The sequence below is a fragment of the Centroberyx affinis genome, unplaced genomic scaffold (assembly GCF_046629955.1).
Source record: "Centroberyx affinis isolate AG114_WGS23_722 - 3 ecotype Tasmania unplaced genomic scaffold, CSIRO-AGI_Caff_v1 ptg000649l_1, whole genome shotgun sequence".
In the NCBI taxonomy this organism is placed as follows: Eukaryota; Metazoa; Chordata; class Actinopteri; order Beryciformes; family Berycidae; genus Centroberyx; species Centroberyx affinis.
The window spans coordinates 64,190-82,377 of NW_027279275.1; the positions used below are offsets into that span (position 1 = coordinate 64,190).

The 18,188-nt window shown below is 44.2% G+C and overlaps 2 protein-coding genes across 3 annotated transcripts; one reads left to right on the plus strand and one right to left on the minus strand.

Annotated features, from left to right (window-relative positions):
* Positions 1–546: 546 nt before the first annotated feature.
* On the minus strand, positions 547–16,433 carry eefsec (eukaryotic elongation factor, selenocysteine-tRNA-specific). Of its 2 annotated transcripts, XM_071519015.1 has the most exons (8): positions 16,415–16,433; positions 10,474–10,767; positions 8,990–9,197; positions 8,643–8,739; positions 7,545–7,709; positions 5,514–6,164; positions 3,592–3,748; positions 547–1,476 (listed from the first exon to the last, which is right to left on the minus strand). In XM_071519015.1, the coding sequence occupies exons 1-8, from the start codon at positions 16,431–16,433 to the stop codon at positions 1,295–1,297; spliced, it is 1,773 nt and encodes a 590-aa protein (XP_071375116.1). In that variant the 3' UTR covers positions 547–1,294. The 2 variants fall into 2 exon arrangements, with proteins under 2 accessions (XP_071375116.1, XP_071375115.1); XM_071519014.1 differs by lacking the exon at positions 16,415–16,433 and having other exon boundaries at positions 10,474–10,990.
* On the plus strand, positions 11,446–18,109 carry ruvbl1 (RuvB-like AAA ATPase 1). The gene is made up of 11 exons (XM_071519016.1): positions 11,446–11,719; positions 12,623–12,709; positions 13,825–13,957; positions 14,764–14,915; positions 15,753–15,842; positions 16,579–16,728; positions 16,842–16,905; positions 17,007–17,205; positions 17,337–17,439; positions 17,529–17,620; positions 17,717–18,109. The coding sequence occupies exons 1-11, from the start codon at positions 11,579–11,581 to the stop codon at positions 17,874–17,876; spliced, it is 1,371 nt and encodes a 456-aa protein (XP_071375117.1). The 5' UTR covers positions 11,446–11,578; the 3' UTR covers positions 17,877–18,109.
* The last annotated feature ends 79 nt before the right edge of the window (positions 18,110–18,188 follow it).

Below are 18,188 nucleotides of genomic sequence, written 5' to 3' on the forward strand. Positions count from 1 at the left end.
CAAATTATTCCTATATTAATGTTACAATAGTGTGTTTAAAAATAGGGATTCACTGAAGTGAGTCAAGAGTGAGTCAAGAGATGCCATGTCTGGATCGTATATCATGTACCCATCATGCTTTTCCAGTTCACTGTAATACAGTATGAAAAAGGTTTAGTGGGCAATTTCAAACTGTATGCTACCGTAACAGGTACAGTTAGCATGAATAGTATTTAATGCTATGACACATATATGTTTCGAATGGATTCTGACAAATTGTCAAGTGAAAAACTACCCATAATGCTGTGGAATTTGAATGACAGCAGAATAAACAGAATAAATAATGTAATATGTTGATATCTCTCACATATTGCATGCACCTAACATCAGGTACTAAACATATATAGCGTGGCTACTGTGGATAGTGATTCCTATTAGGACTGTGTAAACATGGACATAGGCACTTTTGAATCCAGCTTATTCTGCGTGTATAGTTTTTGGACACAACTATTTTGTCCATTGCTATTATATTTTCATTTGGCGATCATACAGAAAATAACAGTCAGAGCTGGAGTTTCAGTGAGGGTTTGCTTTATTTGCCTTTCTGAGAATTCAATTAAACTCAGAGCAACTAAAATGCATCTACAATATTACCAGAAAATATTTTTTGTTTAAAAGAGAAATCATGAAATAATGAGAAATGATTTTGGAATCACTAGCAGGAACTAGTGAATCCACACCTGAAAAAATTATCTTTAAACCCTGCGAAGGAGCAAGAGGCAGGGAGTGGGTAAGGAGAGCTGAGCTAAATTTGTGGAACCTATGGGCATTTTGGCAACACTAGCCAATGTGATCATGCCAATTAAGGCACAGCTGAATTAAAGACACACAGATAGAGGGAAGAATAATAATTTCAATAGAGGTTCACTATTTTTTACAGTTTGATACAACTCAAAAGAACTGGTATTCAGAGTTCATCAACAAAGAAGAACCAAAATGTTGATTCTGTAGATAACTGAAATGTATGAGGGAAAAAAGAGCAGCCTCCATCCTTGTGATGGGGTAAACTGGATAAACCCTACATAAAGCAGACGAAACAGTCATTGTTTCACATGCAGATGTTGGTATTCCACAACCATCGCATTTCAGTACGTTTGATGTCTCCATCACAAGAAAAAAAAAAAGGCAATGAAAGTTAATGTACCCCTGATGCAGAGGCGAGCCTTCCTATCACCTCCACAAGACATCTGAACCCGCCCTCTCCCCCTCTCTGGCGCTGCGGCACAGTCTAGCTCTGAAGCTTGCACAGCAAAGGTCAGGACTGAACCATCTTCTTATGGGGATCAAAGACATATCGCTTGAAATGCAAGTGAATGCCGACTGGCTGAGAATCGGCTTTGGGCTCGTTTTCGTTTGCGGGTTCACCTTTGGCTCCGCCTTTTCCTTTCTTCTTAGAGGTAGAGGATAACAACTGCTTGGTTTCCGGGCGGAGGCCCTCTGCAGAAAGGAGAGCAGGGGGAACATTTAGGTCAATAATAACTTATTATATAATCTATAATTTAACTAAAACAATAATGAAACATCATATAAACACAATACCATATCGACATAGTAGATCACAGGTTTCATTTTACAACTGCCCTCATATAATAAACCTATATCACACTGTATATAGTCCTACACCATGTACAGTACAGTACAGGACGCAATAATCTCAGAGTGAGTGGATATGAGACATGATAGTGATCTCTTTTCTGCCCAGTTATGTGTGCAGCAGGTATCAGCGCTGAAGCCAGTATGGTGTGCCGACCCCGAGATGAACTGATGCCCTCATCATCCTGACACTGCTGATGATAGTTGATGACATTTACACTCCAGTCTCCCTGTGTCCTCCATCTGCTTAGTCCCACACTCATCACAGGTTTCTTCTGAGTTTCTGTTAGACGCTCCTCACCTCATGCATGCACTGCAGATTCCTCCCTGGCACTGGCAGCATATCTCCTCCTTGTCTTTCTGTATGTGTGTGCGTGTGCGTGCGTGCGTGTGTGTGTGCGTATATGTGTGTGTGTGTGTGCATGTGTAAAACAGAGTGTTTGTTTGTTTGCTTGCTGTTTTGCACACGTGGAGGTAAGAAATGTTCTGGGTTCACTGCTTTACACTCTGGCTGTCTGACCCAGCTCACAACGGCGCCAGCATTCTAGTTGTTATGGTTATGCCAATGTGAGGGTTGTTATGGTTGCAGGGCAGCCAGAAATCTCTTTTTGTTATCTATGATCTGCTGAGCACGGCCGAAACCCCCTCCAACACACACACACACACACACACACACACACAAACACACAAACACACACACGCACACAAGCCCACTTGAATGATTTGTCTTCACATACAAGTGATACACAAATGCACAGACATTTATAAAATGGCAGACTTTCAGGATTACCTTCTTACATCTTTGTCTTCAATGTTATTTCTAACTTCTTCTCTGCATACAACCAAAATTAACATTCTACATCTATCCAATCAATTAAATCACTGCACAGACCCAAATTGTAGAATTTGAAATTTAACTTTAAAAAGGTAAATGGGAGTTAAATGGGCATCACTGACTGTCTCGAAATTAAAGTCAAGTAAATGATAAGTATGAGGCATTTGACTACTGCATGCAAACGGTACGGTTGATAACAATTAGGACTGAGGCATATGCATACAGACAAAAAAAAGATACATTTTCTATCATTTTTGTGGCCTGAGCCTCTGCTTTGAAAAAAGAAAAAAGAAAAAAGAAAAAAAAAGTCCGGTGCCAGGCTTCTAGCCCTCAGGGGTTTGTGGGGATGAGTTTGGGGTCAGAAGCAGCGGGGAGGAGGGACAGAGAGGGATTTGACACAGTGAGAGCCTGCGCTTCATGCAACTGTCATTCTCCCTTAAAAATTTTCATTGATTCTCTTTACTTTGCTCATGTGCCCTTACGGGAAATGACTGATGAAGAATGAAAAGAGAAAGAGCAAACCCAAACACGCACGGAGCAACAGGACGAGGGCAAGATGGCAACCGAATACACATCTTCTCCCAAATACCCAGTGGAGTCTCAAAGAGCTCTACTGAATGTCTGTATTATGTTCATGCGGGAAGATATGTGTGTTAGTGTGTTGGAGTATGTGAGTGTGAGTGAGTTAAGAGGATGTAGGTAAGGTTCTCTCTCTCTAAATGTTTTTGTTTTCTCTTCCCTCCCGGTGTGGAGCCGTGGGTCGGAGCAACAGAAGGTAAAATAAACAGAGAGCAGACTTCCCCCGGAACACAGGCAATCCCCAGAGGAATCCTGGGAATGTGGCTCGGGATGTCAGGCCTACCACTCTCACCACATCCTGAAAATGGTCCACAGAGCCCCAAAATCCAAGGAGAGAAAGAGAAAGTGCTCGGGGTGTGTGTGCAGCGATCGAGAGAGAGACTTGCCTATGGTTTCCTTTGTCAAACTACATAACATCACTGTAAGCCCCTAATATATAAGTTTGTGCTGCCCAGCATCCATTGAACAGTATCAGTAGTTTTAGACATTAGATAGATGTTGTTTTCCAGAGAAAGCCATCAATCCCAATTTCATCAAATCCTCACCTGATACTCGAATCTTGAACTTCCCGCTCTGTCCAAACCCGCCCTCGATAATCCCCGTCTCGCCTGTCGATAGTGTGACCTTCAACCCCACAAAGAGCTGCAGGTTGGTCTCTTTCTTGAACAGGTTTCGGCCAATCACAGTGTAATCGTCAGTCACCTGAGCAGAAGAGAGTGAGAAGAAGACTGATGAGCTGCAGCACCAATGAAAGATACAATGAAAGCACAGAACCTGGAAAACACGATTAGAACAAATAATCGTTAAACAGTATGCAAGCGTAACATCTAATTACATTAACTGTGCAAATTTCAGTGTGAGTTTCAGTTTGATCTCCCAGTTCCTTCCTCTGATGTCTAGACCTCGTGGGCTGGCATGACTCCACTCAGTCATCATAGCAGGGTGAGGAAGAAGAGCTCACCCTCTGTTCTGTACCCTCATCAACCACACCGCTTCTCCTGGGCTCGTCGTCTAGCTGTCTCGCGCTCTCTCTCTTTCATCCCTCCGCACATTTTTGCTATATTTGTTTGTATTTCTCGCTTATCATCCATCACTAAGCCGCTCTCACCCGCCGCTGATCTGATAACGGGAGGGCACCGCTCTGTCTCAAGCTCACCCCCCACCGCCACCTCTTCCTTTCCCTTTTACCTAACCCTCATTCAATCTTGAACATTTGACCCTAATGTCCGTCAAGTGTGACTGATGCACTGATAAAGATACAGTTGCTCTACGTGTCTCACAGACTGTACAAAGTGTGACTGGATGAAGCCGTCATATCTCAACAATGTCAGTTATGTGTCCCCTACAAAGGGAAATTCTTAAGTCTTGAAACATGACTGCCTCATTCTGGGTGAAAGACAAATGCTACGTCACATGGCCGTGGTCTGACCTCTCACACGCGCCGTTCAACTCCAGAGTCGGTGACTGGAGCTGTCAACAGCCTGAGGTGCTAACAGCAGGAAAACCTGTTGGCACACTTGACCCCTGGCCTGCATCTGACCCTGCAGGAGGGTGACTGTGCACAGAGAAACTTAACTGTAGGCCGACTGAAAGAACAGTCAGACATTAGGAGAACGACATAGATGAAAAAACAAACTCAGCTAGCTAAGCACAGTTACAACACAGTTAGCTAAGATCAGATATAGATCAACATATGAATCAAAACTCGGGATTAAAGGCAGCGCATACAACAATCTAAGAGCAAGAAAGGTCACACACAAGAAACACACACACACTCTGTACCTTCATGCTTTGGTGACATTGTTTGTAAACTTTCATGCCAATAAAGCAAATTGAATTGAATTGAATTTAAAGGAGAGAGAAAAGCAAAGCAAGCAAGTGAGAGAGAGGGAGAGAAAGAGAGAAAGAGATGCTGAGACAGAAGTGAGGAAAGGGTCAGGTTAATGTACAGAGCCATGTGGGTATTCCTGTGGCACTCAGGTGTGTCCAAACAGCGCCGGCATCTGACAGCCAGACAGAGCCAGTGGCGTCAGGTGGCCACCCACACACACCCGTGTCACAGTGCACGCTAAGGCACGCATACCCACCCATGCCTCCGACGCTGCTCGCCAGGGCTGTGTATGCATGCTTGTTTGTGTGTGCGTGTCTGCTTTTGAACATACAATAGGGGCTCAGTCTCAGCGGCATGCTCCAGTGCCACCAGCGATGAGAAACATCCAAAAAAGAACAAAGAGAGCAAGAAGAGGGAATATAGGGTGACAGAGAGGGCAGAGAAGCAAGGGCAATATCAAGGGCAAGGAAGAGGGTTGACAGCCAGAGAAAGACAGTTTTGAACAGATGCATAAAAGATAAAGTGAAGAAAAATATGTTTTGATGAATAAACGACAAAGTAAACTGTACAGTTACTCAATCAATGGAAACACAAATATTAACGGGGTGATTTCTGTAGCCCGAGAAGTTCACTCACCCTTTCCACCTGGCCCTCCTTGTGTTTGGTCTTGTAGATGCGCAGGCGAGGCAGGCCAGACTCAGCATAGCCCTTGTCTTCAAAGCCCTTTAGCAGACGCCCTTGGAAGGCCAAGCGGCATGCATTGGCGTGGATGTCTGTATCCAGCTTGGAGCCAATCACCAGGCAGAGTGAAGGACACGTGACCGGCCGCTCAAACTCCAACAGTGCCCACTGTTCCGGGTCAGGCCCCGATTTTGCCTCTCCCTGACCGGTGACATAGTCCTCCTGGTAGAAGTATTCCCTGTCGAAGGAGAAGGGCGTGTCCAGCGGGCCGGGCTGCGGCTCTGAGGGGGGTGGGTTAGAGTCTGAGGGGGGCTGGGGGGTTTCCACAGGTGGCAGGCCAAAGAAGGTCACCCTCGCCATGACTGTCTCATGACCCACCGTGATGTGGAACTTGGCACGGGTGGAGAGAGAGCCCCTGAAGTAGCCAATCTTCCTGACGGAGATGAGAGCGGCATAGAGGGTCCGCAGGGACCCCGGGGTGCACACCACACCCCGCTCCAACAGTTTAGGGTCGAATTGTGTCACGCACACGCCCACGCGGTCCCCCTGCAGGGCCCCCAACACTGGCTTCCGAAACATCTGCACCGACTTCACCTTCTTGGTCACCTGATGTCAGAGAGCATAGAGGTATGGTGATTAGCACACCTAGACCTGTTGACACCTATAATTTACACTCATAAAGTTCTACAATTCACATATAGAATGCAAAAAATCACCCAAGTGTATAGTATATTGTGAGTGTACTGCTAAAAGCCCACACCTCATCTTTTCAGAAAATGAGAAATACTGGATGATTCTCACTGATATTTGACAGCCATGCGTCTTTCCATCTTTTTACAATACAATTTCAATGATGTGGTCAGGTCCCAGATTAATCTAACATTTAAGACTACCTCTCAACATGGAAGACAGTGTGAGCTGTCAATTACAGCAAAAAAAATAATCAGATATGATGTTTCTGGAGGACATCATCAATATTATATAACATATTTAAGGGTAGGAATCCAATTTTTTCCTTTCTATTATTATTTTTATGGAACTTTACCAGGTACAAGTATACAAACACATTTTTATTTTTTAGAACACATTTAGAACACATTTTTAGCACATTTTAGGACTTTTGAAGTGTTTGTTTTTTGGCAAATGAGTAAATAGCTCATTAAACATGCACAACTTGCACCTTAGACCACTTATTTGCTCAACAGATTACAGAGCCAGTTTGTCAAAATATAGCTTTTTTTCCTTAATATTCAAAAAACTGTGCATGATAACATTTACTGAGGCTTTATTGTCAACTAAATGACAAAAAGCCTCAATAAATTAAAAACTATTACATATCACATTTAAGAAGCATGGACTATTTGTTGGAAAAACGCGAATCATGTTTTGGGATAAAAATCTGATCATTTTATCAACAAGTATTGATAAAGATGGTAATTAATCATCCAAATTTACTCTTATAACCTATTGTGTTTTTTTTTTATTTCATCTATCTATCTATCTATCTATCTATCTATCTATCTATCTATCTATCTGTTTATTTAAGCTTGTGGTACACGGCATTCAATACTCTAAATAATGGATTTTAGTTGTGTGTCTGTACTCATACTGTAACAAATAAACAGCAGTCACACAGATGAAGGCGCTGTAACATCTGACTGTTAATTTAGCCATTTGCTGCCACCAAGAGGTGAACATGATAATTGCAGACAAAACTGCTGAGCCTGGCTGGAAGTATGAGTGACTGCATCTGGTCTAAATTACCCAACTCCTGTGCTGCCAATCCACCCCCAGTCTCCTCATCCTTCCTTCGCCATAAACTGACACATCCTCTCGCCCCACTTTGCCATCCCTCCCTCCTTCTCCCCTCGTCCCGTCAACTTCTGAACTTCCGAAACATTCTACAAAAGCCTTTCCAGCGCCGGGGATGTCGCTTGCTCATCAATATCAGCGATTCTGATTTCAGGTCTATTGATCGGAGCGCACTTTGAGGGCTGGGATTTCCACGGTGTCGTTGATGGCCAGCGACCCCTGCAGGATGGTTCCGGTCATGACTGTTCCCTGACCACGGATGGAGAAGCAATGGTCCACCGCCATCAGGAGGTCACCCTCGGGGTCTCTGTGAGGGAGGTACGTCTGTTTCTTCAACAGCTGAGACAGACAACGAGAACGGCAGAGAGAAAGGCACACGTATACACACACAAAAAGTTAACTGCTGTCATAACACTGCAAGGTCAGTGGTGACTGCAGGCATGTGTGACTCTGAAGCACACAAACACACATGCACAAGTACGCACACACATAAAAGAGAGGCACTGCCCCTAATTAGAACCATATCTAGCTGGTGTTGAGTCTGTCTGTGCTGTGGCTTCACACACACACACTGCCTGACACAGTGTCTCCTGTGTTTTACGTGCTGGTCTGAGGGACCCCTGATGTGTAAGTCATACGGCTGTTCTTCACACCCCAGGGAAAGAAATATTCACTCCCTAATACTGTAGCATTCTCTGTAAACTGAGTGATGTAAGCTACCACTTTTTCTTTTCCATAAAATGTACTCATTCTGGCCTCTGCTTCCTGCATTTGATACGACTTTTCCTGACATGAGTACACACTTGTATAATTTCTTTAAAAAGTACTCTCTGGATCAATTTGGATCATTAACTGTTAGCATATAAAAAATGTAACATGATTAGCAATGAACACCATCTTGCTTTTCAGTCAGCCAGTAAGCTTGCCCAATTTTCAGGTGCATACCAAGTACTATGATTGAATGAAGCTAAACTGTTTGGTATTCAACTTTATATTTATCTATTATCTATTATCTCATCTCTACTTGACTACAAACAAAGCTCAGTCCTTCCCGCAGCGACCCGGGTTCGAATCCAGCCCGTGGCCATTTGCTGCATGTCCTCCCCTCTCTCTCTCCCATACCTTCCTGTTTCTCTCACACTATCTCTGTCAATAAAGCATAAACTGCCTAAAATAAATCTTAACAAAAAAAAAAAAACATCCTTGCCCTTCCCACCTCTATGAGCTACATCACTGACAATGGAGGGGCACCGGTGAGTTTCCTGACTTTACCTCTATTAGCTCTGGCACTCCCTGTGGCTCCTCTGTGTCGGGGGCCTCCGGACCCCCAGGCTTCGCTGCCACAGCAATCACAGGACATTCCTTAAATCTGGCCAACAGAGAAATACACATGTTGGAATTACTATATGTTTTGATATTAAACTAATGATTAAAATTATTTCAAAAAAACATTTTAGAACCACTTTTTTTTTATCAAAAGGGCATTTTTTCACAGTCCTGGGCCACTGGAGGCACACGTGTGACTCCACAGGGGGAGGTCGCCTTACCCATTCACACATCTCATACCCACTTACTCCACACCTATGCAGGTTTATGCCTTTTGTTGTCTATTTGCATACCTGGTGCCCTCCAGCGTTTTGTGCAGTCTCTTGGTCATTTTCTCAATGGCGCTCTGTCTCTTGTTGGGTGGCAGCAGGTCGATCTTGTTCAGGATAACCACCATACGAGGGCAGGTCAGCTCTCCTATCAGCAGACACTCAGCGGTCTGAGTCTGCACCCCCTTCACCACATCCACCACCAGTATCATCAGGTCGATGATCTGAGCCCCTAGAGCACACAAAACATGACATATGATCACTGGCTGCCAGATTTTAGTGACATGCGAGGAAAGTCATTACAGTAGAATGACACTGAAATCTGCTGTAAAAGCCATTCCTGCATTCTTCTTCTTGTGCATCCATACAAATTGAGATGTTACGTAAACCCCTCTGAGTAAGTGTTTGGGTCTAGGATAAGTTTACCTATGAGATAATCATGCTGCATAATGGTTAGGGAGACTTGCAACAGCTATGCAGCCACCTGAGGGTGATGTAGACTCTGAGGTTGACAATAGCAATAAAAACAGGAATGGACACAGACAAATAACAAGAATACCAAGAATAACAGAGTAACAAGAGGAGAAATTAAGGGAAGGGTGTACAAAGGGAGAGAGGGGGAGAGAGGGAAAAGGGCTAGAGGGCTGAAATTAGAGCTCAAGCTCTCTTGGTTGTCTTTCCTCTCCCTCTTTTCTTTTCCTGACTTTGGCAGTCTCTCTTTCCTGTGCTCCCCTCTTTTCTCTCCTTCTATTTGGCTCTCTCTCTTTCCTGTGCTCTCCCCACTAGGGACAGGAGGGGAAGTTTAATACATACCCCAATCCCCACACTTTCCTTCCTCCCTAATCTACAGCATGTGCCATCCACTGGCTCGCAGGCTTCGTTTAGTATGTGGGTTACAAGACACAGTCACACAGCAACATTCAACGTTGAGTGAATGCGTGGCTCTATCCTACTTTCTTAAGCCCTCATACCAAAACCTTTACTCCTACCACAATGTGCTTATATCAACCCTCTCTTCAGGTCCAACAGGTTACAAAAGTGGCAGCTTGGTTGTTCAGTTGTGTCAGAGGGATGAAGGAAGAAAAAACAGGTAATACAGGCAGCAAGTAAGTCTGTGGACTGCACCACTGAAGTCACTTCTCCTCCCAACATCCTCTCAAGTTGAGACATTTACCTAAACTACTTGCAGATTGAAGGCGCCCTCTGCTGGATAGGTCAAATCTTTAAACACAGCACAAAAGATGCTCTTACTGAGTGGGATACTAGTGAGCATTTAGTACAAGCACCATCCTCTTATGCACAAGGCTGTAGTCTTCAGACCTTCAAGTTAATAATCCCATGGCCAAAATGTAGTTACTGCCTATTAAATAATGCACGTCAAGCACTGTCACCAGAGTAAATAACATCTGGCATGGACTGACCTGACACCTGATACACAATCTTGCTTGACAAGGAAGGTTTTCACAATTTGTTTCACCAACAACTGCATGACAATAAGGGTTACTCACCCCCAATGATGGTGCGAATAAGAGAGGCGTGTCCCGGACAGTCCACCAGGGTGAACTGCAGGCTGTCGTACCGGTGCCCTGCACTCTCCCGCAGGTGGTCCGGGAGGTCCACCGTGAAGGAGGAGAAGCCGAGGTCCAGCGTGATGCCTCTCTCCCGGGACTGCGGGTTCTTGTCGAAGGCGGCGGTGGAGGCGGTGCTGCTCAACGCCCGGGCAAGCGACGTCTTCCCGCTGTCGACATGCCCAAGCACCCCCACGTTGAAATTCAACGTTTTAGTACGACTGTCACCTGAGTCTGCCATTTATTTCACTTGTTTGCCCTAACCAGCGTGTGTGTGTTTTTGCTGGACCTTGGACTCAACTCCAACGGTAACGTTAGCGGTTTGCTGTCCAACTTTAACTTCGCTGACATCCGATAAACGTCTTCTCAATCGACAAGTTGTCTTGAGTTTTTGGGCTGAATACCATTAAAGTAGATATAAATAAGCTCTTGGATTTTGCATGAAACCAGCTGACACTTCTTCTTCCTGGGTGTCAATGCTTTCCATCCCGGAGACAACATCATAAAGCGGAACCAATGTTTTAATAAGACAAGTTAAAAAAAAAAACAGAAGAAGAAAGCAAACACTTGTCAAAATAGCTCTTTGATTAAAAAAAAACATTATGAAATCTCGGCTGGACGATTAAATAACTCTACATTTGGTTGGTTTGTTTGTTTCACATCAGTTAGAAATTATTAATTAGATATTGACAAGTTTCTACTGGTTTCTACTACGTCGAATAAACTGAAACACAAACGGAAATGAAGACGCGAAGAGGCGTGGTTTGCCTGAAGGAAATAACTGACACGAGCTTTAGCCAATTACTTGGTTATATTTGACGACAAGATCCAATCGTTTTGTTATCTTGACTAAAATGGGCGGTACTTCATGCTGCCACTTCCTCCAATTTCCCTAGTAACCCACATGGAAACACATTTCTCTGTGTTTTGAGTTTCCGCGCCGATTGTAGCGGTGAGAATCAATAAGAGGCATAGGAGGCATTTTCGTTGCCTTTATTGTGCCTTCGTCGTTTTCAGGTCATATATTAGTAAACATCACACAACCATGAAGATCGAGGAGGTGAAAAGCACCACCAAAACTCAGCGGATCGCATCTCATAGTCATGTGAAAGGACTCGGGCTAGACGAGGCCGGGAATGCTAAGCAAACAGCATCTGGTCTAGTCGGACAGGAGACTGCTAGAGAGGTAATGTTCATGTTGCACTGAAGTTACTCTTGTATTAACGGGATAATTAATGACTTTGAGGTCTAAGGCTTTTTGCAAGGAAGATCTGCCCATTGTAAGCAGTACATACAATCAATAGCTCCAGCAGGCTAGTCCTGAACGGACTGGTGTCGCTGTTTCGCACTCACTTCAGAGGTGAACTTGTAATGAATATGGGACAGGAGAGACTAAATGAGACAATGTTACACAATGTTACTTCCAACAGTTCCAGCAGTGGCTTGTGTGTTCATTTGATAGATGTAACCAAGTTAAAATAAAGGAGAATACATTTTTAATTCTCTCTATGTACAATTAATGCATGAAAAAAAGTCCCATCACAAATTGTTATTACTCCACATAAAGGCGAAAAACTGAAATGCATGTCAGATTTTAAACGATTTTCCAACAAGCCCCTGCATATAAAAGATAATTCTAATCACTAGTCTGCACCGCTTCATTACAGATTGTAGTCAAATAAACGTTACAATTTGCATATGGTGAACACCTGCCGCTAGTCTGTTAAAATCTGATGAAGATGTTGAGAGGATCTGCATGGTAGATTGTCATAGGTCTGGGTCCATACCAAATGAAGGCCCAATGAACATTGTACTCTCCAATGAAAGTAATGCTGACAATTCAAAATTATGTATTTGTTTGTTATTTTCACAATGTCTGCTATTAGCACTTAGTAGAGGTCCATTTGTGGCACAGAGCTCATCTCAGGAGGCCATCCCACTACTCTGATCCACTGTCCTGTTCTGTTCCAACTTTTGTCCTGACACCCTCCCCTACTGGAATCAAGTCCTGCTGGCATTTTATCCTTACATGGCAATAACTGAAACCAGTGAAATCAGCGGCACTTCATGTTTCTATTTCTCTCTGTAGGCTTGTGGCATCATTGTTGAGTTGATCCGCTCAAAGAAGATGGCAGGGAGGGCCGTTCTACTGGCTGGGCCCCCCGGCACAGGAAAGGTACTGTGCACTGTTCATTCATTAGCAGCAGAGTTTCCATTAGAAAAAATTGGTGCCGGTCCACGTGTCCTGGAAGATTTCAATGTCCCGGACAAATGGGAGAGATTCCGGTCAAATATTATCTGTGTTTATTGAACTTAAAAACAATTGATAGGCGGGCTATATAAAGAATGACATCATCAAGGCATGTAGATTTATAATATTTTTTATTGAAAAGTAGGCTACTTTTGCTTAGACATTATATTCCAAATAAAATAAGTCCCATCAATAGACGCACGTGCATAACGCTATCTCTCTCAAACACACACACACAATGTTACCATGCAAAATAGAAAAATAGGATCATCTACTATGAACATTTGCACTTTACTTCGTTCCTGACATGTATTTTGTTGCCAAATAGCCATATGCTTTCACCATCACGCAACGCCAAATGCCAAAAACTACGTGTCCCTCTCACCATTACGCAATGCCAAATGCGCAACGTGCATGTCCCGTTAACCATCATAACACATTTGCCAATTGCTAAATACGGAACCGACAACCAAGAAAAACAACACAGTAAATATGTAAAAAGCACAGCCCAACAAAAAGTCATGAAAATAAACTGCAAAAGCATCTTACCTTCACCCGACCCACAACGTAGGCCTACCCGACGCACACACACATCGCCCTTGATTGGTTAATACATTACACTACATTAAAAACAATTTAGTAAATCCTCCCCAGTTGTGTCTCATGTCACTTAAATCAACTCACGTAGTGCAATATTTATTATTACTTGACTGAAAGAGACTCAAAGCTACTCAAAGCTAGTCGTCGGGAGATAGACTGGGAGTAGAACTCAACCTGTTGTTGTAACTCAGTCTCAGTAAAACAAGGAGCACAATGTTCCAATAACTGTGCTTAGAGGGAATTATTTTCACCCGACATTATGACCGGAGAGATTTAAATATGTTGGACTTCAACAGATTTTCCCAGTTAAAAAAACGGTAATTACCGGACAACGGAAACCCAGAATAGCAGTGAGGAAGCAGCACGCTCTCAGTGTGTCTGCTGTTGCTGCAGATTGTGAGTATTTGAATTTTATTGACTTTCACCTCCCCTGTCTTCAGACTGCCCTAGCCTTGGCGATGGCACAGGAGTTGGGCAACAAAGTACCGTTCTGCCCCATGGTAGGCAGTGAGGTCTACTCATCTGAGATTAAGAAAACAGAAGTACTGATGGAGAATTTCAGGAGGGCCATCGGTGAGTGTTGTTTCGATACATTAACCCCCTCTGTCCTATAACCATCTATCTCTTTCTCTCTGTCTTTTTCTCTGTCTCTCTCTGTCTTACACAAAAACACACAAATATAAAAGTCAAATGGAAATGAATCAAAGCTAACCCTCCTGTCACAAGATACTCAACCCAACCCCTCACTGAGGAGTCCCGGGACACAGGAAGAGCAAGGTGCCCCGCTCCACGCCCTTCCCTCCGAGCTGAAAGGCAGGACTGGCAGAGGGGATTTGTGAGAGCGGCGTTGACAAGGGAGGAAGGCTCGAGAGGGGGGAAGGGGCTTGTCCGCCTGTTGATGGCACCTGTCGCAGGGAAGGAAATAGAGCTTGGGTTGACAGAAAGGTGGTCATCAGCACCTTCGCTCCACCCCTGGAAGAGAACATGCAGAGAGGAGAGAGAGAGGGTGGGGGTGGGTTACATTCTGAGGTTGTCGTCACCCTCTCGATAAGCGCGCCGTGACAGACAGTCCCTGCCTTAAGCCTCGCTCTCTGACCCACACCAGACGAGATCAGCCACCTGTGTGCTAGTCATAACTCGGGGCACAGGCCATATGAAAGAGGAACAAGGATTACAGTGTGATCACGTTACATAGAATGATGCCCAGACGTTACGCGGGTACACACACACATGTTATCTCTCTGTAATAATATGTGCCGTTAGGTAGACTGAAGGATGTGGCGGCTGAGTTGATATAAGAATATAAAGGCCCGATTGAGTTCTCATTCTGCACTGTATGCGTGTGTGTATGCCCCCCCACCTCCCCCTCCCTCCCTTAGGATTGCGTATCAAGGAGACAAAGGAGGTGTATGAAGGAGAGGTGACGGAGCTGACCCCCTGTGAGACGGAGAATCCCATGGGTGGCTATGGAAAAACCATCAGCCACGTCATCATCGGCCTGAAGACCGGCAAAGGCACTAAGCAACTCAAGGTCAGATTGGGAGTTATAATGCGGATGTTCTCTCTCTGTCTCGTCTTTACATTTGTATCTGTCCCAGTGCTGCTTGTAAAGCACCTTGAGCTGCATTGTATGTATGAAAGGTGCTATATAAGTCAAGTTTTGTTATCATTATTATTAGTAGTAGTATTTTTATGTATTTTTCCTGAACTAGAGGATTGGTTTATCAGCCTGGAAACTATATTAATTATCAAGAATCAACACGTCAGGGTCCTGGGCATTTTGTTAAAACATTTCCTCCTTCACAACTGAACAGCACCATGAACATGTGTCTCATGTCCTGATTGTGTCTGGATATGTATTTCTAGATTATATTTACACCTTACATAAAATCAAATGCATCTCCAAGTACACATGGGAATCTGATCTCTCTCTTTCCTTCTAAAAATGATTTATGCCCTTGGAAATTGGTAGAAAAACACCTCTTCTCACTTCATTCCCCATCAATGAGTATCCTGAAATCAATTGTTGGTACCGTCAGAGTTGTCTGCCACCTGTTTTGTTTTCATGCACTTTGCGGTTGGATCAGTGTGCAAAAGTTTATTTCTGTTTATCTAGTTGTTACATGTGGATTGGTGATGTGCTGTGTTTTTATTAATCTGGCCAAGTGCGTCTCTGTCCACATCTGGAGGTGTTTTGGTAATCAGATCATTGCTGCTTGGGTTCAGTTATGTCTGGATTTTATGCGTTTCTTTTCTCAAAACACAATGCAGTCACTCAGAATGTATGCCAGGTGTGAAGAGGATCTATGAAGCAGATGATCAGAGTAGAGCCAGCATCTTATTAAAAGTCTCTATCTTGTTTCCTAAGTTGGATCCCAGTATTTATGAGAGTCTTCAGAAGGAGCGTGTGGAAGTGGGAGACGTCATCTACATTGAAGCCAACAGTGGAGCTGTCAAGGTATATCCCCACTTCACTGCTTCACAACCTGCACACATTCACTTCCGTCAGATAAACTTAAATGGTGCAAAAAGTTGTACATACTATAATGCACTGAATTGTGTCTGGAAATGTCATTGATAGTTGTAAAACATAAGTAAAAGCTGTAACAATAGGCTTGAAGAATTAACTCATAAGAACAAAGGTGTTTTGTTTTTTTTGTTTTTTTTGCCTGTCCTCTCCAGTCCTTCACGGTGGTTTTCTGTCATCTCTCTCAGCCCTGCATGAAAGCTCTGTTGCATCTCTACTGTACTCTACTCTGGAATGAACCTCTCTCATTCCTGCAGTGCTTCATAGGGCCGGCTCCCTCTATCTCTCCATCTCCCCCGTTGCCCCTGTTCCAGCAGTGGGCCTTGTGGCCTGTTGACAGGCTGCGTTGACGGGTCCTTTAATCGGCGCAGGTGGGCCGGGGATGCAGGTCGCCTCTAGTCAGAGGCCAAAGGAGGAGGGGTGGACACCACATTTGTTACTGTTGACAGCCATCTCACAAGCCTTCTTCTCTGACTCTTTCATCCCTCCCTTCTGCATTGGGCTGGCACTGGGTTCAATCATACACCTGCTCTCTCTCCTCCCATATCCTCTTTTGTTTCACTCCAGATCAGCATAAGACAACCATCTATTCTTTACTCTTTAGCCGTCGGTAGTTTTTAATTTTTTTAGTTTTTATTAACCCTCTCTTTATCCTGCATCTTTGCAGAGACAAGGTCGTTGTGACACTTTTGCCACAGAGTTTGACCTGGAGGCAGAGGAGTATGTGCCGCTGCCCAAAGGTGACGTCCACAAGAAGAAAGAGATCATCCAAGATGTCACACTGCATGATCTGGATGTTGCAAACGCCAGACCCCAGGTACAGTCCCCAGAAAAGTGAAATGAGTGGTGCATTTCACATATTACCAAATATATTGCCAGTTTGCAGAGTTATCACCCATTCTTCGATATTTGCTTGTTATTTTCTCTCAGGGAGGCCAGGACATCCTCTCCATGATGGGACAGTTGATGAAGCCCAAGAAGACAGAGATCACAGGTTTGGAAAAACTTAACAACAACCTCGTCCAGACATCACCAGCCGGCTCAGTTGACTTTTCTTGTTCACTCATGGTCTTCCTCGCCTCTTTCCCATTCCAGACAAGCTGCGTGCCGAGATCAACAAGGTGGTGAACCGGTACATCGACATGGGCGTCGCCGAGCTCGTTCCCGGTGTGTTGTTTGTGGACGAGGTGCACATGCTGGACATCGAGTGCTTCACCTACCTTCATCGAGCCCTGGAGAGCACCATCGCCCCCATCGTTGTGTTCGCCTCCAACAGGGGAAACTGCCTCATCAGGTGAGCCTGTGAATGTTTAGCAGTTCCAAAATGTATTTTATGGGGAGACATAAGACACAATCTTAACTGTACTGTCATTAAAACTAAACTATCAAGATTTGTGTTGTTAACTGTCCTCTGTCGTTCACCAGGGGAACGGAGGACATCAGCTCTCCCCATGGGATTCCTTTGGACTTGCTGGACAGAGTCATGATAATCCGCACCATGCTGTACACGCCACAGGAGATGAAGCAGGTGAGTGTGACCGGCGCAGTATCGGCATGTGTGATGCACGATGTCTCTGTCTGTGCATTTGTAGTTGCTAATGACGGTGTGGTTTGTAGATCATCAAGATCCGCGCTCAGACTGAGGGGATCAATGCCAGCGAGGAAGCACTTAGTCACCTGGGAGAGATTGGCACCAAGACCACCCTCAGGTAAAGATGCACATCATGTCACTTAATTAGTCGTAGTGTGTGTGTGTGTGAGAGTGTGTGTATACTGGGTGGCTCTCTCTTCCCGTTTCCTCTCAGGTATGCCGTACAGTTGCTGACCCCCGCCAGTCTGCTGGGGCGCGTCCAGGGAAAAGAGGGTGTGGAGAGAGAGCAGGTAGAGGAGATAAACGAGCTGTTCTATGACGCCAAGTCCTCCGCCAAGATCCTCCAAGACCAGCATCACAAATTCATGAAATGAGACTTTGAATGTCCACCTGTTCGTTTACTTTCGTTTAACTCTCTTACACAGGGTTAGCATTTTCAGTCTGTTGTTGCCCGCTTCACTTTATTTTCCCCATCCTTGTACCATGCTTCATTCCTTTGCGTTCTTCCATACTTTACTCCCCTCTTCATCGCCGGAGTTTCCCTGGCTGTGCCTCATTTACTGTAGTAGATTTGTTCTAATAAATGTTTTATTCATTCTGTTTGTTGATGAAAATAGATTTTTTTGAATAAAAATGAAAAACTAAATTTGAATTTGAGTTTTCTTTAGTATTTTTAGATTGCTGTA